Source organism: Orbicella faveolata, unplaced genomic scaffold (assembly GCF_042242905.1).
Source record: "Orbicella faveolata isolate gen_17 unplaced genomic scaffold, um_ofav_v1 contig_12, whole genome shotgun sequence".
NCBI classification, from domain to species: Eukaryota; Metazoa; Cnidaria; class Anthozoa; order Scleractinia; family Merulinidae; genus Orbicella; species Orbicella faveolata.
Window position 1 is genome coordinate 28,228,298 of NW_028301539.1, and position 24,815 is coordinate 28,253,112.

The following is a 24,815-nucleotide window of genomic DNA, read 5'->3' on the forward strand; positions in this document are numbered from 1 at the left end:
AGTGGACGTTAAGGAGGGGGTCGGGGGAGGACGTCTGACCTAAACGTCCAGTTCACGTTAAGCGAGAAGAAGATAGTTATTTATACATATTCACGTGCAGTTGGAAAATAATTTTCCTGTGCTGCAATCGTGTGTGATAAGAATATCAAAGAAACAGTCTTGGAGATTTGAATTTGCTTTTGTGTACTTTGGATGCCCAAGTCATAGTGTTTAAATGACCTCAATGACTAGCATAACGCTGTCACCCGACCGCAATTCTCTGTCCACCTAGTCCGTAGCTCCAGGACGTAGAATCTATCTCGTAACCCCGCCATGATAGGTGAGGGAGGGGGCGGGGGGGTGGGGGGCGTGGAAACCCTTCTCTATGGCCTCGGTTTTCGTTCTCTTAAGGCAGAGCGAAGTAAATTTACATCGAGTAGTTAGTAGATAGCCCTGAGGTTGCTCTAGGGATTTCCACAAGTTGGCAACTTTTTGCATTCTGAGCAATTTCTAGTTTCCTACAAATTCTGAGAAGTCAGAGCAGCTTTTAGTGCTTAAATTGGCCTTGCTTCCATGTTTCACAATGTTTTAGTAGACAATTTATGAATTTCCCGTGAAAACAAAAATACTAGATCTCCCCTCCCCCCCCCCCCCGGGGGGGGATAGATCATGGGTGCAAGATGCATGCAGCCAGGCTGCTAGGTCAGCGGTTATTTTTTTAAAGAAAACTCAAAATGGCGGACGGAGATTCACATTCGAGTGTTTCAGCACAGGTGAAGAATTTTACAATCTGATTAATATTAATATCGATGCGTAGTCTTCTCATACATTTTTTCTTTGTAATTGAGGACAGAGTTATTTAGCAACGCTGTTACGCCGCAAGATTGCACAAAAATACTTAGAAATCTCACTTTGTTGAACAATTTGCATATTTTTGCATCAGAACAAATAAAGGAAGAGAGCAACAATTTTTTTTTTAGCAACTTTTGAGCAACTTTCTTTACAAAAAGTAACTTTTGACTTTCTTTTGAACAACGATTTGCAGGCAACCTCGAGCAACTTGTGGAAAGCCCTAGCCTGCTCTATGAGATGACACCATTTTTGAACCGCGATCTTGGATTTAACGTCAATTAACAGAAATTACTACAAAATCAAGCCAGAATACTTATGGACTGTAAACAATCATGAATTTTTGCAGTTTGATGTAGAAAACTGGAAAAAGTATAGTATTATGTCGACAAAAGGTTAAGGTTACTTCAAACCTTCGCGGGTGTCCTCCAGAAAAAAATTCGTACGCGCGCTGTTTTGAAGGAAACCCCCACAAACTATATATCAATAGAAAGGTTATAAAATGTAGAATTCGATAAAATTACGTTTTGTTTTGGATTTTGCTTTCCAAAGGCGACAGAGGCCGTCAACTCCAAAATGACCGACTGACGTTCCAGCGAATTAATCGGGTATCAAATGCGATCGTTCATGCAAAATAACTGTGCAGTGTTAATCACAAAGCATCAACTCCAAAAACATGTCAGCATTTTCTTCTATTTCTATTGGTTATCTTTTTATAGATCTGTCAAGTTCGACTATCGAAAAATTCGCGTAACCTGCTGCGTTAAAGGCCGCCACAAGGAAAGTATTTAAAATAAAGGAATTCGCCGACACGTTTTTGTTCCATATCTATCAGTGAATGTTCTGACCAAATTTCATGGAAAACCGTCAAATCGGCACACGCTATTAATTCATTTAAAGAGAAGTGATTCTCTCGAAAAAAGAGTGCGAGTTTTCGCCTTCTAAAGATTTATAAACAGATCACGCCTTCACAGAGGAATGTGTCAACTTGAAAAGCCGCGGGCCAATGAAATAACAGAACCCCTAGTGTTCACAGCAGGGGGGGCTGGCAGCTACCTTTGATCTCGCCGCTTTTCTGGTTTCTATGATCGCCCCAGTAAAGAAATCTGTCAATCATTTGAGAACTGTAACGAGCATGCGCATAACGCGAAAATAACACGAGGAAACCGAAACATGTTTCGCCGCCATTTTTGTTCAGGGTTTGCCTTCGATTCGATAACTTTTTATTCGCTGTTAGCAATTTTTAACGACAGCTCTGAGACAATCAGGACTAAGGGGGAATCCAGGACCAGCTTTGTGCTATTTTCCTGGCGAGCGTGGTTGCATTCTTGGTTGCATTCTTGGTTGCCTGGAGAGGTTTCTCCGTCTCAGGAAGAAAACGAAGCTGAAGTTTTTATTTTGCTGTGGAAATTTCAAGGTTCATTACTTCCCATCATCACACCGACCAATTATTCTTCCCAAATTTCTATGGAAAATACCGATGTCGAACTGTTTCATGTCTGCCGTTATATATCGCGAAGACTCCGAAAGTAAGTCTAAAATATTTCTCAACTGTTCAGAGTTGAGCTTACATTGACTACAGTAAACAAGCTTTTCTGTCTAAAGTTTTTTTCGTCTTAACTTACTTTCTTATGAAAGACTGCATTTACTTTATGATTTTCCTGTAATGTGTTGAGTCTGAAGACTTTCTTTCGAGTAATTTAATTAAATCATGAAACTTGAAGGCAGTTGCAGATCAGTCAACAACATTGAAAATAGCTACCAGTTTGCGTGTCTCGATAATGCAGTGATAAAATTATAAAGGTTTTGAAACCTCCATCCCTTACTGTTCAGTACTAATGTGAACTCGCCAATTTGAAATCATTTTTCTGCTTCTGCATATGGGAATGTCCAAAATGGACGGTTTGCTAGGCACAGACTCAATGTGAACCTTTATTAAGTTGAGGTATTTCATTTACAAGTTATTTACCCGTGAAAATAAAGAAAGCAGCTTCTGCTCACATGCTTTGGCATAATTTGTACTGGTGATAAGCATCAGTTTTATTTGTGTCGTGGGAGAAAGCTCTGTAATACTTCTGGATATCAAAATAGGGTTGCCATATACTCATCTGCTGAGGGAGATAATTTATGAAATAGACCCAGGGAAGGAAAATGAGGCCATGTTACCCGTAGTTGAGTGCTAGTAATGAGGTAAGCAGGTAAAATGGTCATTCATCCAGATTACTAACTTTAACTTGGGTACACCTGAGTCAAAAGAACCTCCACAACATTTGAAATAGGCCAATTTTGAGAGGCTTTAAGGCTTTCGAGAATAACAAGAAAAGACATCAAGCACAGGGATCTGTAACAGTCATTTAGCCTCCAAGTCTATTAGCCCCTAAACATTTAAACTCCAACCAGAAGTCAATAAGCCCCCAACCAGAAATAAAAAAAACTATATATTTTTTTCTTTAAGCATGAGTAACGGGCTAATCGACTTGTGGTTGGGGGCTAACTGGCTAGGGGCTAATCAAATGACCGGTAACCAAAGGACTTGTTTTATTCTTCTAAGGCAAAAAGATGAGTAAGGATGTTAATATATCAACTCATGATTTGGCCCAAAGTGTTGATTATCAGTGGCTTGTTCCTGTAGTGGAAGGATAGCTAAATAAGACAATAAGGCAGACTAATATAAAGTCAGATGAATGAAGTCTTTAATAGTACTTGTATCAAATGACAATTCTTAGTGCAAGAGAGGAGCATGAACCCTTTGAAAACTAATTGAGAGGTGGCATAAAAAATTAGTGCAGAAAGAGCAACAAAATGAGGTGGTAAAGTCAAACTTCCTGCACACTCTCCATCTCAACGACTTGATTGGACCCATTATTTAAGCCGTTAAGTCTAGAATATCAAAACAAAAGCCTAAGGATTATGAAGAAACAAAAACAATCAACGACACATGTACAACTATTGTGTTGTAACGGCAAAGAGATGGTGATTAATTCTCAATTCTGCCGAGGGACCTATCCAGTATTCGCTTTCATGAATAATGCCAGATGCTTTACCTGAAACTGAAAGAGACCTCTTGTAGTAACGTAACAGAAAAACGCCGTACCCACTGCACTCACTATGAAACCTACTTTAACCCTGTCAGTTTAATAAGTGCAAACAAAAAAAGGGTCACGAAGCTGTTAAGAAAAAGCAACCCTTACCATCAGGGAGTCCGGAAATATAGAAATACTTCAGTTTATCCCGTTGATAGGACACCCAAAAATGCTTGAATAAAATATTCATGCCTGCAATCTGGCTCACACTGTGGAGTTCCCGCTCGCGAGGGCTCACAGGTTTACGTTGGAATATTTATCATCGATGCCTCGATCAAATGTCCAAGATTTAGATGCAGGGCAACTGGAGCTTTTTCGTAGATGTTTGAACGTGAAATATGCACGACGTTTACCAAACTTTACAAACGCATCGCGCACACGGAAGTCCGCCATGTTTGTTTTCCACAAACCAGTACTTAGTCTTGCTCGGCCAAATTTCTTAACTGGGGCGATCATAGAAACTCGGTTCCAGGCCTCGCTGCTTGCCCCCCCTGGTTCACAGTATGCAAACTTGAGCTTCGCGGGAAAGCGATAAGGTCACAGTCACGTTCCAGGCGGACACGTTTTAGCCGTGGTCAACTATGGGCAAAACGAAAGGAAAGCGACGTACTTCGCCAAAACAAAAACAAACCAAGGAGCGAGTGCCGCAGCGCGGGTTCAAGGAGGCACTCGTTACGGACATGAGATCTCTTGGGTAAGTTTTTTTTTTCTATCTGGATGAAATTCATTGGTCTTCTTCTTTTTTGGTCCTGGCTTTGTTTTGCTTTTTATCCACGGACTTTTCTCCGTTCTGGAGCGTTTCATGCCGACGTTTCATGCCGACGACTGAAAGGATTTGGTTTCGAACGCGTGACCACAGTTGAGTGTAAACAAAAAATGCTAATGGTTGAAATAGGATCTCCCGGATGAAGCTATTTGCCGCAAAAAGGTCGCTGGGGAGATAATGGCTCAAAGGATTATGACACCTTGTCGGTTTATTAACTTTTATTTAAAAATCTCTTTTTCTCAATAGCTCGCGCGCGTTTTAATATTTTACTTACATTTTTTCGGGAAATGATACCTTAAATGACGAACTCTAATTTTCTTGACAAAAAAAATTCGACCAAAGTAGCCCCGCGAAGGTTTGGAGTAACCTTAATTTTTGGCCAAACCTGCTCGAAATTAGAGGTTGCCATGGTAACGTCAAAAATCATTATCATAATTGACATATCAAAATTTTCGCGTAGGATGAATGAACAGCTACTGAAAGTTGTTTCAGCCTCTTAAGGCAGGTTTTCACCAGCGACGGAGTCAGAGTCAGAGTCGTAGTCAGAGATGTAAGTGTGCTTACGACCTAGTGAAAATCGAAAATCGGAGTCGTAAGCGGAGTCATAAGCTCGACGGAATCGGAGTCGGAAGAATCAGAACGTTTCCATTTCTTCCGATTCCGTTTACGAGTCCGTTCCTTATGATCCAGTGAAAACAGATTATCGGAGTCGGAAGCAGAAGCGGAAGAACCAACCAATCACAAGGCCCGGAATCGAGCATTGTGATTGGTTTATTCTTCTGCTTTTTCTTCCGACTCCGACAATCTAGTTTTCACTAGATCGTAAGCAAGGAGTCATAAGTGAACTGGGATGTTCTTCTTCCGACTCCGTCGGTTTGATTTTCACCAGATCGTATCGCTTTACGCCTCTGATTATGAGTCCGACTACCACTCCGTCGCTAGTGAAAACCAGCCTTTAGGGTATCAAGAGTCTGGATGGTAAAACCTGTAAACTAATAAACTCTTGACTTATTAAAGCGGATTGAACGTTGGGAATCAGTGAAGGTTGGCCTGACTTCCTAACGACTGCGAACGAAACTACCAGCTACTGAAAGCCTAGAGCAGGCTAAGGCATAATCACTTTTCGTCGGCGAAGTAAAACAGTACCACACAGCATGAAGAATTATCAGCCTTTTATCTCGTTAAATTTTGCTTAACAAGATGCTCGATACTCTTAATACAGCCATCCTCTTCCTTCGATGCCCTAATTTGATCCCCGGGAATTGTTGGGAGGTTTTATAATTAACAACTTCGTAATTGATGAGTTTATTCTTTCTGCGTAAACAAAAGATGGAAATACTGGGGAAATAGCACAGTAAACAACTCTCTATTTTCCAATTGCCCATAATTCACTCTGTTTGCCCCCCAAATTTTGCATAAACTATTGTTGTGAAATACTCTTGAGAATATGCAGACCTCTCAAGAGAATTTCACAACAATAGTTTATGCAAAATTTGGGGGGCAAACAGAGTGAATTATGGGCAATTGGAAAATAGAAAATAGCAACGGGCATGGCTCTTTTGTGACTATGTAGACAGCTGGCGAAATAATTCAGATTTATATATCGCTCTTGAAATATGATCCGCCTCAACTTTGGACATTCGCGTGCGGACAGTGTAACGCAACGGTCAAAGAACGAACTTGGCATTAATAGTCTAAAGAGCAATGAGGAAAGTTGCCGTATTCCTCTTGTGCAGTCTACTGATGGTCGCTGTAATCTTTCTAATGACCTTCTTCTTCCAAATCGACTCAGTGTCACTCTCGAAATCGAACAATGCGAAGCGCACGTCCACTACTACACCGGATGCAACAGTAGTAACCTATGTGACCAACAGATCGAAGAACTATTATGTTAATCCAAAACGCACATTTAAACATTGCAATGTTGACTTCACATGGGGTAAAATGTGCCCCAAGCTATACACAGAACTTGGAGGAAGATGCGACTTGGTCAAGGGAACATTTGATTGCCCAGATATTCGTAAATATGCGCGATTCACTCCTCGGCAGGCACAACTCGTTCAGACACGAATGTTACGCATCTTCGACCTCCTCGCTCGGAAGTACAAAATCAACTACTGGATTGCCCGTGGGACTCTTCTCGGGGCTGCGAGACATCATGGATTTATCCCATGGGATGGGGATGCTGATATTGAAATGCCTTTAGACGACTACGTGAAATTTTTCCAGGTAGCAGCGAGGGAGCTACCGGACGACATTTTCTTTCAAAACAGCATTAGTGATCCCGCGTTGAAACCGAATGATGCGAGCGGTTTCGACAACCATAAAATAGTTGGTATATATGAAGTGACGTGGAACCCAAGACTTAGAGATAGAAACAGTTGTTATAAATATTGTATCGCTTACGGCTGCAAATGGCACGACGGTCTGATGGTCGACATGTTTATTGTACCTAATGTGGAAAAATCCGCGATGTACCCCTTGAAGCAAATGGAATTCGAAGGGTTCCCGTTAAATGTCCAGAACAATTGGAAACAGGTCTTAGTGTCCCTATACGGGGAAAATTGGTCTGAATTTCCAACGGATCAATCACCAGAAGAGAATCCAGATGTATTTCACGGTTGCGAGAAACTAAGAAAGTATTCCTCTCTGAAGAGGATTTTGACTCGCAAGTGGCATACCTAAACAATTGGAGACCATTAAAGACGTTAAACGGAGCGAATGCATAACAGTTTGTCCTTTAATTTATATTTTACATCGTAGAAGAATGCGGTATATTTAAAATCAAAACTACAATGTACGGACCTTCTGTAGTGACTTTTTATCGCCTTCCGAACGCATGATTCGGAACAGCTCTCTTTAGCTAATTACGTTGCTAAATTGAGCACAGGATAAACATGACTCCGATTACATCTTTTGTGTTGTCTTTTGGAAAATTTGATGAAAGTAAGCACGTGGCAAAACATGCCTTTTTTTTTTTTTCAAAATTTGGAAAAATGAGTATAGTATAGTATACTGTTGAGTATCCTGAGAAACAGACTTTTTACAGCTAGAGCGCGCCTTACACTAGCTCTGACAAGCTGACTACGCGTTTGATGGGTGTGTTTTTGAGCATGTTCAAATTTTGAAGAGGTTTTAGACGGATTTATACTATAGCGGATTTACACTAAAGCGGAGCCAGCACGTAGCAATGCAACGCAAATATCAGTAAAAAGTTTCTGAAAAGATCAGAACAACGTAACGAATTTCCTAGGTAACCACGATCGAGCATGTCTTTCTTGTGTGTTTGTTACTTTGCAACGGTCATGTTCGCACGTATTTTTCGTTTTTTTTTTTTTTTCTTGTCCTTTTTTTCTTTCATTATTGTGTTGTGAAATGTTTAAGCAAGCAAACGCGAACGATGGTCCTGCTGGTATACGTTGGATCAGTAGTGATTCAATCGGCTTGTCATAATTAAAAAAAAAAGAAGAATATTAAAGAAGAGATCGATTTCATACGCGTTTTATCAAAATTCTAATAATTTTCCTCCCCTTTTTATTTCACGAGTATGCCATTTAACAACCTATTAATATCATGAGTGACAAATTACGCTTACAATCCTAGGTTTTTGACTTGTTATATTGTATCGAAAACTTAAGTGCCAAACATTGCATGGCAATTTTGTAACTTCACAAGCGAACTTACACGGCACGAAAAATCGCCTTTACCGCGCGTCAAATGTGTTGTTAAAGGTTTTGTAAAGGTCGCCTTTGCACGCTTTTGACGATCTGTGACGCGAATCAAAGATCATCTGTGAATAAACCTTTACCACCAAATCAAAGGCGTGAAAGGCCGTTTTTACTCACCTTTGAACGCCTGTGTTTTTAGGGTTAAAGGTGATCCTTTGATACGCCTTTGCGCACTGTCAAAGGCGGGTCAAAAGTGTAATCAAATTTGTCTGCGATTCGAGTCAAAGGTTTGCTAAAGACGTGGTCGAAGATGCCTGTGACGCAGGCCAAAGGTTTGTCAAAGGTACTCTGCGCGTTCCGCGCTCGCGCGTCTCGCCCGAACTTCTCGCTCGCGCTCCTCTTTCGCGCTGCGCGACCGTTGATCACGTTTCGCGCGATCCACATCGTATACGCTTTTTTCTGCTTGCTACACTAGCTTTGTAGCTCCGCATACGAAAGATGCAATTAGATCCGTACTCTTGATTTATGTCTGACAAGTTTTGAAGAATATATCAGCTTTAATAAGGTTATTTTGTACCAAACTATTGACAAATGTTAACGGAAAAGCGGCCCGGAAAGATCATTGCGCCTAATTTTAAGAAAATAAATATGTTCAATTTCATCTCAGTTTCAATTTTTTCCCCCGTTTTTATCAAGAGTAAATACCTTCAAGTACCTTACATAAATGTTTTGGGCTTCAGGTTTCAAAAAGCCACGTTACAGGCTTGGTTTCAAACTACACGTAACGAGACTGATCATAAGGAAAACATTGTTCTGTCTATCGTGAAAACAACAGTCAACAAATCTTCCATGGTACAAAGTGCATTTATCTAACATTGAAGTACTATGGCTAAATTCTCAGTTCCTTAAATTTACTAGACCAGACTAGACAATAGGGAAGACAACCGCAAAATTTCGGGAAAGATATAGCAAACTTCGCACAAAAGTCAACTAGTGTATAAGCGTCCTTTCCAGATGGCACGTACAGTCCGTTGCATGGAACTCCTTATGTTTTGGCAGTTCTCCTTTTCTGCTTCTTGCACTTGCTCATTCTTGCATTATAAGTGGAATGGAACACAGTGTTTTCCACTTCTTTCTCATCAAAGTGGTTAAACTGCCTTGTTGGGGGTCAATGCCAACTAAATACCCATGATTTCTAGGGAAGACACATTTTGACAAAGTCTAAGGTGTTGACGAAATTAATCAATGCATCTTCACTGGATAAGTCCATCCTGTCGACCACTGCTTGTCCGCATTTGTCTAAACAGAAGCAAACAGACAAAAACGTTGGAAATGAATATTAAGGGTGAATCTTGGCATTCTATTCCTTAAAGTTTGCCTATAGTTTTTGCTAATATCACATTAATACAACGTGACCAATCAGATCATTACTCCTCCTCCGAATAGTTTGTGCTTCTGTCAATAGCAGCCTTTTTTTTTGTATTTCTCTCCACTCTACTCAGAGATTTGGTCACACAGGTATGTCATTAAGAGCCAGTTTAACAAGCTAATTTCACCAGCTGAACAAGGGTTATCCCCAGCTAGAATTTCATAAGAGAACAAAGACTTGGGGTCATTTTAAAAGTGTACAGCTTGGCACAAATAAACAAAAAGCCTAGAGCCAGTTTACCAGTCCATCTGTCTGCCTGTCTCTTAAAGACATCTTACAGACCTCTTACAACAAAGATCTTTTATGGTTGCAGAATAGCAATCTAAAAATCAACAAATCTGACATAAACTGTGACAAGAAATGAGGAATACACACACCTTTGGGAATATTGCTGTTCCTGTGTAATTTCCACAGATCTCTTCATGTTCAGTAGTGTAATCTTTTTCCTTATTTTCATTGTAGATCATATGTGAAAAGGAGCATATAAACATATCAAAATAATTGCACATTTGATTAGTAAACAGTTAGCAACTACTTGTACACTTTTTTCCACTGAAAAAAATTCCTGAAATTAAATAATTTAACATGAGACATGCCTGCATGGAATCGCATGGCTCATTCATTGAAACAAAAATCCAGTCCAAGATGATGAATACAACCACTATGATTCCCAGTGCAGCCGCATCTCATAGAGAGAAATGGCTATTATCCAGTCAAATTTGCCAACAAAATTTTCAATTGAGTAAAAGCAAATAAATGTCTTTGTCAATTTACTTTTACTAAGTTATTATCAAATCCTCTACACCTTAAATTCTCTACTGATCCCATCAATAGTTATGAATTAACCATATTATTAATTTTGCTTGGAAAAATTTGGTTTGGAAACCTGATGGCCAAACCAAAACAGTCGATATTGCAGACAACCACTCAAAATTTAGATTCAAAACTCAGCTTTTACCAGTCAAAAACCAACATTTCCTGAGACTGGTTTGCAACATTCTGCAACTTTGATTCATTTACCAAAAAGATTCCCACCCCTTGCATGTTTTCAATAACATTTTAATTACTTAATTTTCATCCACGTGAGCCAGTTGATGTATTTGTCCCTTAAGAAAGACAACATTTCCTTACTTGCCCTTAAATGAACCAAAAAGAAACAACTTTTTTTTTCACAGAGTGAGACTGTAATAAAAATGATCAATTAAAATAACATTAATAAGCTATAGCCAGGTTTTCAAAATCTATTTATATCCTTTCTTTACTGGAAAAAGATAGTAAAAGTTGTGGCTGAAGAAATTATAAGATGGTCTATGCTACAACTTATAGAAATAACAAATGAATATTCCAGCCTTTTACTTACCAAAATGTTCTGATGTTGGCACACTTTGGAGCATTGCATGATTTAACTGCATCTGAGTTGACTATGAGCTACTGAGTTGTATATTGTATCCTCTCCCAGAATTTATTCTGTTAATTTCTTCAGTTCTTCTAGAGTGGCTAGCTGAAGGATAAAAACAACATTCATAAGCAAATTTCCACTAGTCACATATTTATTGGCATTTAATTGTCTACTGCTCAAAAGACCAAGACATGAAACTCTAAAACTACTGGTATTGTCCAGAGAGGTCGCATAATAATATTATTATGGGGTCAGCTTTTTAACTTGCTACTAATGGCAAGTTTGATTTTTTATCAAACATTGTAACAATTTCACCTACTAACAGATAAGCTGGATTATGTGTACTAAAGGCATCCGTGGTCGAGTGTCAATTGATACCCTTGATCGATCCTCTAAATCGACTCTCTATCAACACCCGATCGATACTCAATCAACACTCCATTGACACCTCGGTTGACACTCAATCTACATTTCTATTACTCAGTTTTGCAAATGTCACAGGGTAGGTGCATTTGATCACCTGGTATGACACCATTCTTAGCCCAAGAGACAGTTCAAAATGTCAAATGCCTGGCAGGTTCGGGGTGGGGCGGGGGGGATGGTTGGGCAGGAGATAGTGGAGTTCCAAATGACTGATCCATAAGCCTGATACAACAAATATCAAAACATATTTTTACTACAATTGCTACTGATCTCGCTATCTCAGTGGTCAAAATTTGTTGTGGACTCACTCAGCTGCGCTTCGTGAGTCCACAACATTTTGACCACTGTGATGGTGCGTATCATTGTCGATAAGAGTACAGACCACACTAAACCATATGCAATTTGTTAAATTCAACCCAGTGAAGTCATTTATCAACATTAATGAACAAACATCATCATAATTTCAACTGTGGCAACAAACAGAGCTTTTTTTCAATAGAATGGTAACTAGAGACAAAAGCAGAAACTTATCCATAGATTAAATTTTCAGAGTCAGCAACTCTTTTAATGGTATAATGAATATGATAATTAAGTCAGGTCGTGATGGATTGTCATGCATGGCTGACTGAGTTTTTCCTTCAATGCAAATTTCCTTTATATTTACATGAGCTTTCTTTCAAGGGAATTGTTTAAGCTCAGAAATTACCAGAGGCATTGTGCACAACCATTTATACGTAAATAGAGTTAAGTTTAAGCTTAATTATTAAGTTACGTTTATTTCAAGCACTGATCATGCTAAAATCTATGCTATGACAGACACTTCAATTTAATGCACAAGACTTGACTGAGTGAGAAAAAAAAAATCTTTGTCAACGTTTGTAAATAAGTATATGTGAATTGAAAATAAAGTTTGGTCTTTCTTAACGAAGAGCTTTGCCGATCAACTGTGATTCAGTCAAGTGCAATTAACCTTCGACCAAATTGTTTTCACTGCCGAGGATCTGCCTTGCCATACATATACACAATTCACAGCTCTTTATGTAGCCATTGCTGCGTTTAATTTACTTTTTAAACTCCGTTATTCTCCGAACATTGAAAACAAATGAACGAAATTCAGAGACTTACCTTTTCCTGGTCCAAAACACAACGAAAATTTCACCAAAGCCGCCATAATGAAGCCAAATGAAGAAAAATGTCTGCTTTCCTCACAGCCGACTTCGTTGACCTTTATTCCGATTGGCCAGAAAAATGCCGGAAGCCGCTGCCAGCCGCGTTTTCCCGCTGTTTTCGAGTTGTTTCCTTGTGCCACCTCCAGGTCAAGTGAAAACTTTTTTATTAAAAAAATACACATTGACAAAAAAGCAAGCTTTCATTTTATGGTTAAAACAGCAAAAAATACGAAAACGCAGGTTATTAGGGGGTTAAAAGCGGAGTCGCAAGATATGGCCATATTTGACCTCGCCTTTGACATGACATGACGTAGGATCAAAGTTGTACAAAGCCATGCCGCCTTTGAACGCCTTTGACATAAGAGATCAAAGGTATGCAAAGCCGTGGTGTCTTTGAACGCCTTTAACGCGCGTCAAAACTGTAGTCAAAGTTATTGACATGTTTGACCTCGCCTTTGGCAGGGATCAAATGTATGGCAAATCCATAAGATATTTGATTCCCCCTTTTACGTGGGTCAAAGGTGGAGTCAAAGTTAAGATCAAATTTGCCCTCCTCTTTGTCATGGATCAAATGTATCGGCAAAGCCATGACATTTTTGACACACATTTGACGCGCGTCAAAGTTTGGATCAAAGCTATGATCATATTTGACTTCGACTTTGATCAGGATCAAATTTAGAGTAAATCCAATTTTTCGTGCCGTGTTATAAATTAACGCTGAAATTTCGCACCAGATGAAGGAGTAATTTGTTGTCCACGATATTTTGAGAAAACTTAGTCAAAGAGTTGTCTATCTCTCTATCAAGGTCGGCACATCTAAATGAATATGAAGGTCTGTCAGGGGTTTAATTTTGAAACAGCTTTTTTTACATCGAAATTCTGTGACAATTTCTGTTTGCCGGCATAAATAATCCTTTTGAAATCATTTTCTCACTGGGATTTGGGTCATTGGGGCCCGGAATTTGGGCAAATTGGGATTTACCGAGCATTCCCGGACACCTACCGACTACGACACGAACCCTTCCGATATTCTTGACGGAAGACTCAGGAAACGATTGCACAACGAGGACGCATTTTTTCGTCATATGTCACCGCTGTCAATGAGGATAGCAGATTCAGGTCAGTTGACGCCATCTTGTTCTGCGACGAGAACGTGGGAGAAGTAAAGGAAAAAAAACTTTAGACCAAGTTCATAATGCCGAAGAACAAAGGTTTGAAGCGAAATGAATTATTTTGTTCTTGATTATTAGGTATAAACCGATCTTCGTTTCATATTTCGTCAGGAAAGGGAGGAAAAAATCGACGAAGGGGAAAGAACGAGAATGAGTCGGAGAAACGAGAACTCGTGTTCAAAGAAGACGGACAAGGTTTTTACCATTTTATTTTATTCCTTTCACAATCTCGTAATCGTTACAATTCTGACTGTTCTATATGTTCGATTTCTCTGAAAAGAATATGCTCAAGTCACCAAGATGTTAGGAAACGGAAGAGTCGAAGCAATGTGTTTCGACGGCGCCAAGCGACTTTGTCATATTCGCGGAAAACTTCGGAAAAAGGTATTTCATTATGCCGAATTGTTCCTCATGACTCATAACTAAGTGTTCACTCCGTGCCTGAGACATTGTTTCGAATTATTATTTTCATATCAGTTCACAAATTAAAATTTTCATTTTGCTTAACTAGCATCAGCTTACATCCTTGTGTTGGGCTGATTATTTTAAATGTCTTTGAATGTCTAAATTATCAGACTTTCATTCATGACTTTTTCTCATGTGAAGAATTGTTGACCCTGACTCCAGTTGATAGTATTAATACCATCAATGAAAGGATATATAATAATCATCTAGCAGATATGTAAGCTTCTTTATGTATATATCAATACATGTATACAAAATACAAATTGGTCATACCTAAAAAAATTACTAAACAATTCTTAGACAGCAAACTTAAGGTCTCTGTGCCTGAAAAATGGTGATAGAAAAAATCCACCGAGTGAACTGTTTAAGTTGAAATCAAGTCAATAGAATATTATTAAAACTGACTTTGTTGGGTTTTTAACTCTTTGGCTTAATCAATGGGTTATGCTTTCAAAGGTGATGAACTTGAAAAACAAAGTGCATTCTGACTTCACTCACACAAGACATTCAATGTGAAAAGTTTACTGAGGATGCGTCAGTCAGCCATCATATTCAATGTATCCTAATGTTTACCTCACAAATTTAACTAATGGTTCCAAGAATTAGAACCCATACTACGCCAGATATGAAAAACCATTTAAAAAACCACCCTTCATATGTGGCCAAAAAATATGTGGAAACATATTCCTCATCTAATGCAGCAGCATGAGACCCTGAGGAAAGGGTATTCTACAATTATTTTCACAAATGATCAAATCGAAACATGGTCATAAAAAATAAAGTAGGCAAACACTACGACTGACCGACATAGAATGACGTAAATCTCCCGCCAGAAGCCTTAAATAGTCCCTAAGCATCCCGTGATGTACTGCGAGTCTCTCCAATGTGCCGTCAGAATAATAATTTCTGACTAATTCATCCCTCAGTCGTCAGAAATTACATTTCTTAAAACTTGGTCCACTGGGTGATTGTGTTGAGAATGCCACAGAAATGCCATAAAAAGCAGGAGTCACCATGCTCTTTTTTACGTATTACAGATGGCTGTTTCAGTAACTATGCGACCTGCAAGGTTTTTATTGGGATCCCTTGTAGTCAAAAGGGAAAGTACAATTTCTGAAACAGTCATTCCTTGCATTGAAGTGATAGTTCGTGGCTTGGTACATGTGTGTAATGACCAGCCATGAGTGAATCCAACACACACCAGTTTGTTCAATAAAGAGCAAATACATCACATGATCATGAGAAATGCCAATCACAACAATGTACAAACTATTGTATGTCTGTACATAAAGTATGCATTCCACTGTTTTCTGGGGGCAATATCCTACCCTAAAGATCTCAGTGCATTCAACTTCTCTAAATAACTGAAATTTTATTTACTGTCTGAAGAACATTCTGAAAACTTGTATTGATTCTCTGCATTCTGTTATACATGCACACATCTCTTCTCTTAAGAATTCTCTATTCTCTCAATATCCATAGAAACCTTTCAGTGACTGGAGACTGACTATAGAACTTTTGGGCTACTTCAGTCTCCAGATTCAAATGTACATTATTTTTCTGTCTTGCTATTTATATAATTTTTTATATATATTTTTGTAAAAATGTATGAGTGAATAAAGTTGTTGTTGTTGTTGATATGTTTGTTGCTTTATTATTGAACAGGTCTGGATTAACCTTGGTGATATTATTCTGCTGGGACTTCGTGACTACCAGGTGCAGTACCCTTAGTCTGTCAAAAGTTATTTATGTGATAAGCATTGGCTTAAATTTTCTTCTTTATGGTTGTGCCCATGAAATAAATTGTACAGTTTTTGCTTCCAGAATTAAATGTACACTGTAGCCTTTACCCAGAATTTGTCTTTTTTCTGCAAAGTGTTTTTGCACCATTTGAAGGGTAACCGGCCATTTAGCCCTGAAGTCAATTAGCCCCTAACTGTTTAACCCCCTTCCAGAAGTCAAAAACACTGTCTATTTCTCTTTCGGGCTAACTGACTTCTGGTTGGAGGCTAACTGGATAGAGGCTAATTGACTTGGGGCTAAACAACTAGTGAAGTCTTGTATTTGTATCAATAGTCTTTGAATAAAAGTGTATTAGGCAAAATATGTTTGCATGCTAATCCCAGGAATTGGCTTGATGGTCAATGATATTAGTTCATGTGGTCAACAATAAAAGTTCAAGTGTTTGAGTTCTGTGGCTTAAAAAATTGATATGCATTCATGTTGTTCTTGTTTTGTGCATCAGAAATAGTTACTTTAGTGGTTGCTATTTCTATCTAATATTTGCATGTGTTTATGTTTATTTGTTACATTATACAATCTGTAGGACAGCAAAGCAGATGTTATTTTGCGCTACAATCCTGATGAAGCAAGAAGCTTAAAAGTGTATGGCGAGCTCCCAGAGACTGGTAAGAGCTTGGTTTGACTATTTTTCTTTACATCCGCAACAGGAAATTCCTAACTTTAGTGTACACTCATGTAAAGTGCAACTTGAAGCTAGGTCCTGAAAATAATTTCAAAATAATACTAAGACTGGTTTTCAATTGAGTGTTGAAAATAATCAGGCAATTCCTTTGGTTTTGGTTTAACTACAGTTTGAGATTGGCTGAGTAGTCATTTCACTTGGTCAGTGGTTGAAAGGAAATCAACATCACTATGGTCATAATCTAACTGGAACTTCGCAATTCTTCAGGGTTTGATACAAAATTACAAAAGAAACTGAGCATAACGTCGAACTCTGCTATTTCAAACTCTTTGAGGAAATGATAAATATTTTGAAATAGTCAGAGTTTGAAATAGCCCAGAGTAAAATATCAATGACTGAAGGGCAAATCCAAGGGAAATCGTTTTGAGTTTGAAATAACAGGGAATTTGAAATGACGGATTTTAAATTATTAGGGTCCAACTCTATGAAGTAATTTTGAAGGTATATTGGCTTACTTCTAATTGCTTTGGTATTGAAAATAGCTTTCCAAGTGGCCAATTCTCTCTGTGTTCTCACAGAACGCAGGGAATCATGGTGGTTGTATTCATCAAAACAAATATCCAGTCCATCAGCAGCATTTTGAGTTATTGCAGTAGATATTATGCGAGTAAGTCCTGAAACAAGGTGTTTTCAGAGGGCTAGCCTTTGTCCACACTGTCAGCCATCTTGGACTTGACCTGTGCTTATTTTTGATGAATACAACTACCATGATTCCCTGCAGGTGCATGTCATAGAGGAAATTGGGTTTTGGCAACCTTTGGGGTGATTTTAGTCACCGTGTTAACAAAACAGTCACAGCTTGAGCCCTGCATAGCAGAAGTGTTTGGAAAAAATCCATAAATGGATGAATAAAAAGCATCCATAAATGTGTGGTTAATTTCTTAATATTTGACTTATAGAAGTGTAAATGTACTGCTGTTGGTGCCATGAAAAAGTTCAAAAAGCAAATGGTGGCCAAATTATCAGATAATGAGTGTGGGGCTTGCTGAACGTTTATTTTACGTTCTCATAGAGCAGATACTTCTGAAAAGAAAATTGTTTTGGTGCCAAGATGTCGTAAAAATTACCAAATGTTACCAATAAGTGATAAAATGAGCCATGCTGCACTTAAATGCCAGGGTTGACTCTGCTTGGCACCAAAGGAGTGTTGATCTTTGTGGCTTTGAAATTATCGTTACTTTGAAGAGAAAAAAATTTAATAATTTGTGTTGGTTGTGGAAGATGGCCCTTACATATATGTAACTAAGATGAAGTTGCCCTTAGAAAGTCAAGCAGAGAAAGGAATTAAAGTTAACTTTTTTTTTTTTGGTTTCCATTTTAAGTTAAAGTCAATGATAATGTGACTAGACCTGAAGGAGATGAAGAAGAGGTTATATTTGATGAAAACGAAGATGCTGATGATGATGAAGCTGATATTGATGCAGTAAGTCTTGTTCATGAATTTGAATTTTGTTATATTTCTCTGAGAATTTGTCTGGAATTAACAGTGCTGGAAATAACAGTTGGTCATTGGACTCACCAAATTTTAATTTTGCACAGTGATCCTGACCAAGCACCAAAGTGAATTAAAGCCTTTAGTAGCAAAGATCTTGTTACAAGTGAATATATGAAATATCATATATTCGTGATCAATCATGTCTTCATAAAGATCTTGTTTGCGGGCAATGTTTGCTTTTGGATGAAACATGTGTAAAATCACAAAATTAATAAAAATAATATGGCACTGTGGTTTGTTTTGCTTGAAAAGCCTTTGCAGACTTGTATAAAACATGAAATGAACATCTCCTTTGACACCTGCCCCATTATGCATTACAAAGCATTGTTACTACTTCATGTATGGCTTTAGATTGAGTCATCAGACTATTTGTGAATAAAAATTACACAAAAACTCTAATGAACTTGGTATCCAACCAAATTTATTATATGTATGGCCAAAATAGAGATTTGACAGGTAACATGCCCTGCTACTTGACAAAAATTATTTCCAGCAGTGGATGACACAAGAGCAAGAGTAGACAAGTAATGATCCAAGATGTCCATTGAAATGGCTTTCTTTTCAGGCTGTTTCACGTACCATTGGTTTCAGCCGCGGATTCAAAACAAGTGATCACACGATGACAAACATTTCTCAGCATGGATGGCCACAGTTTGCAGCAGAGCTGTTGTGAATTCCTTAAAAGTACCAAGTTTGAGGCAAATCTTATCCATGTGATGGATTTTGCATCTGTCCAACTCTTCTCTGTAACACATCTTGGATTGTATCTTGCTAGAAAGTGTGTGACACTCAACAAACTTGCAAACAAACTGTGAAGCAACTTCCCCGATGGCAGTAGATTCACTCATCACATGGTCATGAAATTTGTCATCACATGATCACTTGTTTTAAATCTACGAACGAAACCAATGGTGTGTACAACAGCCAGACAAGAAACCATTTCAACAAGTGTCTGGGATCAAAAGTGTATTGATTTGTATATTGTGTGGTTCCAGATAATATCCATTGATTGCGGTTAGTTCTCCCTGCATCTACTTGTTGTGTAATAATTTTGGCATATAATCACGCGAGTGTCTAAATTTGAGGAATCCAATTATGACTTTTTGTAACTGGATACCAGTAATTGGATACCTATGCCATTCACATGTCAATTATGTGGGCTTTAATGGCATCCTTCTTACAATGTTATGTGAACTCCCTACAGGAACAGTTTTTTAAGAAAACTTTATGGAGCATTGAAAACACTAGACAGTGGCTTTTTTGCTCCGAAAAAGTTCTTAAAACTGACTAAATATAAATCTTGAAATTTGTTAATGATGCGATTAATTAGTAATTGGATCTTGTGTCATACAATGCAGAGAGTAATAATTACTTTCTGCATTGTATGACTCAAGATCCAATATTATCGTGCTCGTAATTTCAAATCAACCAGAATGAGTTTTTGTTTCAAAGATCTCAAACAAATTTTTTCTTCCCTCTCCCAACAACTCTTCCGCTTTATTGACTTGCTTCCAGGCTAAACAAATATAATACTTAGTAGCAGTAATCAAAGAGTATAGGAATGCGTTTGACATCTTCACTTTAAGGGCTTGAATAATTTCTCGCATACTGATGGAAGAGGCAACGTTTGTGTTGATTTACACGGTCCAGAATCATAACTATGCAGAGTATATAACCACAAACCGTTTCGTATGCACATGCTTTACGATGATGTCGTTTGTTTTCACTCCTGCTGTTGGGGCACCCAATTTTTGGAGGCCAATTTCGCGTCGAACGTTGTCTGTCCCAAAAAATCTCACTCCAGTATGCATTAGGATTGCGTTTTCCTTTAGTCAAGTGCAATAATATATAATATAGCTTGAAATTTAAATGGATGTGGTAACCATGGCTGTGGACCTGTTGAGTGAATCATAATGGCATTACGCTGAAATAATATTAAAAGCTTAACTAACTGCTATTTATTTCTGTTGTGCAGATATGAAGAGGCAGTGGAGAGGCCCAGATTAAAGAAAACTATTTTGCCCTGATATCATTTCTCTTACAAAGAAGCACTGTTTTAAAAATCACATTCTATCTTGTGTTATAGATGTGCTATGTGATAAGCAACTCTTTGCATAAAAAGCATGTTTCTCAGAAAAAAGGTAGACCTTTGAACTTTTTGATGTCTTTGACAGAAGGACATTATGTTAAGTAAGTAACAAAAATTTCTGTATTATCTACAGCTGTAATGTATACTTGCATTAAGCAAGACTCACGGCAGCATTTAATGGAAGATGTCAGCAATTGCTTATGACTGATTGCTAAGTCTTAGCAAACAAAAAAATGTTTACCTAAATATTACAAGCATGAAAATATTAGTGTTAAGTCTTAAGCCAGATGGCAGGTCCAAATATATAAATGAAGACTCTCTATATTATATAAATTTTTGTAGGCTCTTCTGGCCTTATGATGTGTAAGTCTAATTGCATGTTCTGCTCATATGTGTTTGTTTTTTATTTTGAATTTGAAATCATTCACATAATATATCAAACAGGAAAGACTGTGTTTGGGTGCATTTCAAAAGACCATGAAGAGAAACGGAAATATGACACACAGCAGACTTTGAAGTTTTTGGAGATGTGCTCAAACACTGTTGGTGTGTTTGATATATCTACTGACTCAGTCAAAACTAAAACTAAGGAGAGAACTTGAGGGAAAATCAAAGAGGTATCCAAGAACTGTCATGGTCATGACTTTCTTGTCAAAACTTGATGAATTTTTATTATATGGCTTGTGTTTGTGGCCGCCGATATAATGCGCACTCTGATTGGCCAATTCTGGAGCATTATTCTCCTGTAAGGCCGATTACCAGTACAGGCCTGCAAAAACAAAGGTAAAAGCCATGTACCAAACAACTTATTAACTTCGAACATTTGCCGGTCTTGACGGGAAAATCTCAAACTTCTGCCTTGCTGTATTGACCTTGCTATGGTCAATACGTATGGCAAGGTCTTCGTTTAAGATTTATCCTGAAGACCTCACTCTAGTAGTTATTAATGAGTTGGTTTACCACAGCCAAAATCTACAGTCGAAGCAAGATCAAAGTCCATAATTTTTGGTATTGTTATTTGCTTGCCAAAGTGTTAATGAAACAATACATGTAACTGTAGAGGGACCTTAAAACAAGGCTTTCCTTTGTCTAGTGAACACCTAAATTAAACAATTGCATTGTACTTCAGGAGTGAAACATTACTGCATGCCAAACTTCAAACGATTTGACGAGAAATCATGGAACTTTTGACTCCCATTTAGAGCATGTCTTTTTGTGACATGCTCATTCTTGGATGTAACTGACAAATTAGAAATACTCAATTTGTACCACTTATCATTAAAAGGCTATATTCTTTCTAAGTCTTGTAGTTTCATCAACTGTGACATAGTTTACCTGCTTTAAAAATAGATATCAATAAAAGAAAATGTTTGCACAATCAGGTCAGCTTGAAAGTTGTGATATGTCCCTAGCGAGGAATGCATGGTTATTGTGGTTCTGTTGCTGCAGTTATAAGTGTCTTGCTTCCTGTGTACTTTACAAATGTGATGTTTGCTTATACATTGCTCTTTGTTGATTGATTGCCCCATAAGATTTTTAGGAAAAATTAAATTAAGACTGCCAGACTCGTAGACTGAGAAATTTACTGAGGAAAAATTAATTGATAGGATCGACTATAGCAAGCAGTTTTCAATCAAGCATTGAAACATTGAAACCAATCATAGAGTATAAAATAATAAAAACATAGGTCCTTTTTACACAACCCCAGGTTGCGTTTTACCCCAGGTCAAGTCACCACAGCGGGAAACCCTTTTGCAGTCAAATGTTTAAAAGCGTTTACTTGAAAACAGTAGCCAAGCTGGGTCAGCCCCCCCTTGCTTGGTAACCCTTGTCGAGACTCTGGTTGACCCAGCGAGAAGGGTTGAAATTTCTTCAATTCTTACATGTAAACTGTGGGCCAAAAGTTAACCCGGGTTGGTACTTTCAGTCAAATAACCATGTTGTTTCATTTTGTTTTGGTTTGCACATGTACATCATGACCTCCCACCATTCCATTATACTTTCTAGGTGTTTTGTTTGTCATCTTTCTAGCCCACGTTTTCAGTTTTTGAGCGGTAGAAAGGCTGGCCTAAGTCAGGCTCAAAGCAAACCACACGCTATTGCAGACTTACAACCCGGGTTGGTGTAAAGTGTATATATTTAGCACTCTCTGCGGTGATTCAACGTGTGGTAAAAAGCAACTGGTGGTCATGTATAGAGGGCCTTAATGTGTATGCATGTGTTGGAATGCATTTTGATTGGCTAAATGTGTAGCTTGTGACCATGAGGCAAGATGAACCAAAGCCTGTGCTGTGATTGGCTCTCCCTGAGAGCAAGATGGGGCTGTCTTTCCTGCACTATCGTGTAAGAAAGTGATGTCCTGTATACCATATTATAAATCATTAAATGTCCAAGCTTGTTCTATCAAGATGACTGGACATTGGTAATGGTTGTTTTTCTGTGTTTAAAGCCCTGAACAGTGTACTGGGCCAAGTTGTTCGAAAGTTGGTTAGCACTAACCCAGGATTAAAAGTTAACCAAAGTATTAATTTTTCTTGTGTAACAATGTTTTTCACTGCTTATATTTTGAGTAGTTTGAAATTATTCAAATTCATAATTGAAGGGCAAACGATACAAACAGAAAACCACACCGAAAAGTTGCAAAACTCAAATCAGAATTCTCACTAATTCTGGGTTAGCTTAATCAGGCTTTTAACATTGCCCAGCCCTGGTCCATAAACAAGCAAAACATCGCACTAGGCCAATAACCCATATACCGACTATATGAAACAAGAAGTCTCAACAAGTCTAAACAAAATTACTGAAAACTTTATTCATGTACAGCAGCAAACTTTTCTACAAACTCTTTGGTCAATTTGAGATAAAAGTCAGCTGCATTGGGACTATAATCTTTGTAGAAAAGTCCACTGGACCATTTTGGAATAGCTTTTTCGATTTGTGTTCCTTCATGCCACTCATTAAATGACGTAATTGATATAATATGAGGACTGGTTTGCAACGCTGCTTTCCAGCTATTTCTGTAGTAATTGCCACCGTTACGTAACCGCATGTTAGCACTATTCCATGGCCGGACTGCAGTGTCAATGTACCCTGGTCCCACACTAGGTATAAATAAGGTGTTGGTTTGCTCTGCTATGGATTTGAGCTGAGGCCAAAATCTCCATGTAGAGCCATACGTAAATTTATCAGTGGCAAAGTAAGTGTAGAAACCGTCAAACCTCCCGGTGTCTATGTACTTTCGGTGGTTCATTTCCACCATCAGTGCAATAAATATGCAGTCGTATGGTGTGTTACGCACTGAGTGTGACCCATCAGTTGTCATCAATTGTGCCCAAGCTTCTGCTGGGGTATGGTAAGAATCATAAATATACAACATGGGTAAGGATCTCCCATCAGCTGTCTGGTATTTGTAGAAAGCCTCGTGTTTGCCGTAGGTGTCTATAATGTATTTCACGTCACTGTGAACAGTTTTATCATCTCTTCCCTTGTAAGGCTCAATATGCAAAGTGACTTTCAGTCTGTACTTGGCTGCAGCATTCAAGAGGCTGGGAACGAGAACATCACTGGGAATCCCCTCACTGTCTGCCCTTCCGGGGGGGTACCATGACAGAGCAATCACACCCACCCCTGCAGTTCTCATTTGCCTCATGTGTTCATCGATAACCTTGGGGTCTTTGGAGCTGTAAGGACCTAGCGCAGGGTAAAAATTAGACCCAATGTCATCTGGAGGAGAGTGATAGCCTTTCTGATATTGTTTAGCAATATCGGGGTTCCAGTGGGGAAGGTACTGGTGATTCCAGTGCACGTATCTTCCATCGTGCTCTGGGTTTCCATACCACGCGTAATAAAAAATGTGGATGTTGTAGTTTGGTTCTGGTAGTGAAGAATCCGGCTCTTCGTTCAAAGAATTCGCCGTGAGTTGCTTTGTTTCTGACTCGTTAGGAAATATTTGATTGTCTTCCTTGATTTCCTTGTCTTCAACTTTGTGTGCATCGTGATCGGCTTCTGAAGGTACTGCACTGACACGTCCTGTTACAGTTTCTTCAAGTTCAGGTTTATTGAATAACTCGTGTTTGGGCTTGCTTTCTTCCTCGGCCTCGGAGGACGAGAGGATCTTCAAGGCTGTAAAACAACCCAGCACGAAGAGACACAAGACTAACAAATACAGAATTCGGCGCTTTCTAAGGAAGCGAAGCGGAGACATCCTTTCCCAGTTTCATGAGCAAATCAAGGCAGATTACAAGAAACTTTGTCGGCTATGAGATGGCCATGTTATGGGCACGAGGGTTTTTTCCACCATTGTTTTCATCTGTTGATCAACGTCCACGCGACTGTCCGGGCAGC

At 38.6% G+C, this 24,815-nt stretch overlaps 3 protein-coding genes across 3 annotated transcripts; 2 read left to right on the top strand and 1 right to left on the bottom strand.

The window, feature by feature from the left end:
• The first annotated feature begins 6,056 nt into the window (after positions 1-6,056).
• On the top strand, positions 6,057-8,977 carry LOC110058707 (uncharacterized). Its single transcript, XM_020765371.2, has one exon. It carries the CDS (start codon positions 6,382-6,384, stop codon positions 7,360-7,362), a length of 981 nt encoding a protein of 326 aa, XP_020621030.2. The 5' UTR covers positions 6,057-6,381; the 3' UTR covers positions 7,363-8,977.
• Positions 8,978-13,838: 4,861 nt separating this feature from the next.
• Positions 13,839-21,852, top strand: LOC110058738 (eukaryotic translation initiation factor 1A, X-chromosomal-like). Its single transcript, XM_020765399.2, has 7 exons — positions 13,839-13,976; positions 14,049-14,132; positions 14,218-14,321; positions 16,068-16,118; positions 16,729-16,810; positions 18,210-18,310; positions 20,358-21,852. The coding sequence occupies exons 1-7, from the start codon at positions 13,961-13,963 to the stop codon at positions 20,361-20,363; spliced, it is 444 nt and encodes a 147-aa protein (XP_020621058.1). The 5' UTR covers positions 13,839-13,960; the 3' UTR covers positions 20,364-21,852.
• A 1,407-nt stretch (positions 21,853-23,259) lies between these two features.
• On the bottom strand, positions 23,260-24,810 carry LOC110058690 (glycoprotein endo-alpha-1,2-mannosidase-like protein). The gene has a single exon (XM_020765348.2). It carries the CDS (start codon positions 24,673-24,675, stop codon positions 23,281-23,283), a length of 1,395 nt encoding a protein of 464 aa, XP_020621007.2. The 5' UTR covers positions 24,676-24,810; the 3' UTR covers positions 23,260-23,280.
• Between the last annotated feature and the right edge of the window lie 5 nt (positions 24,811-24,815).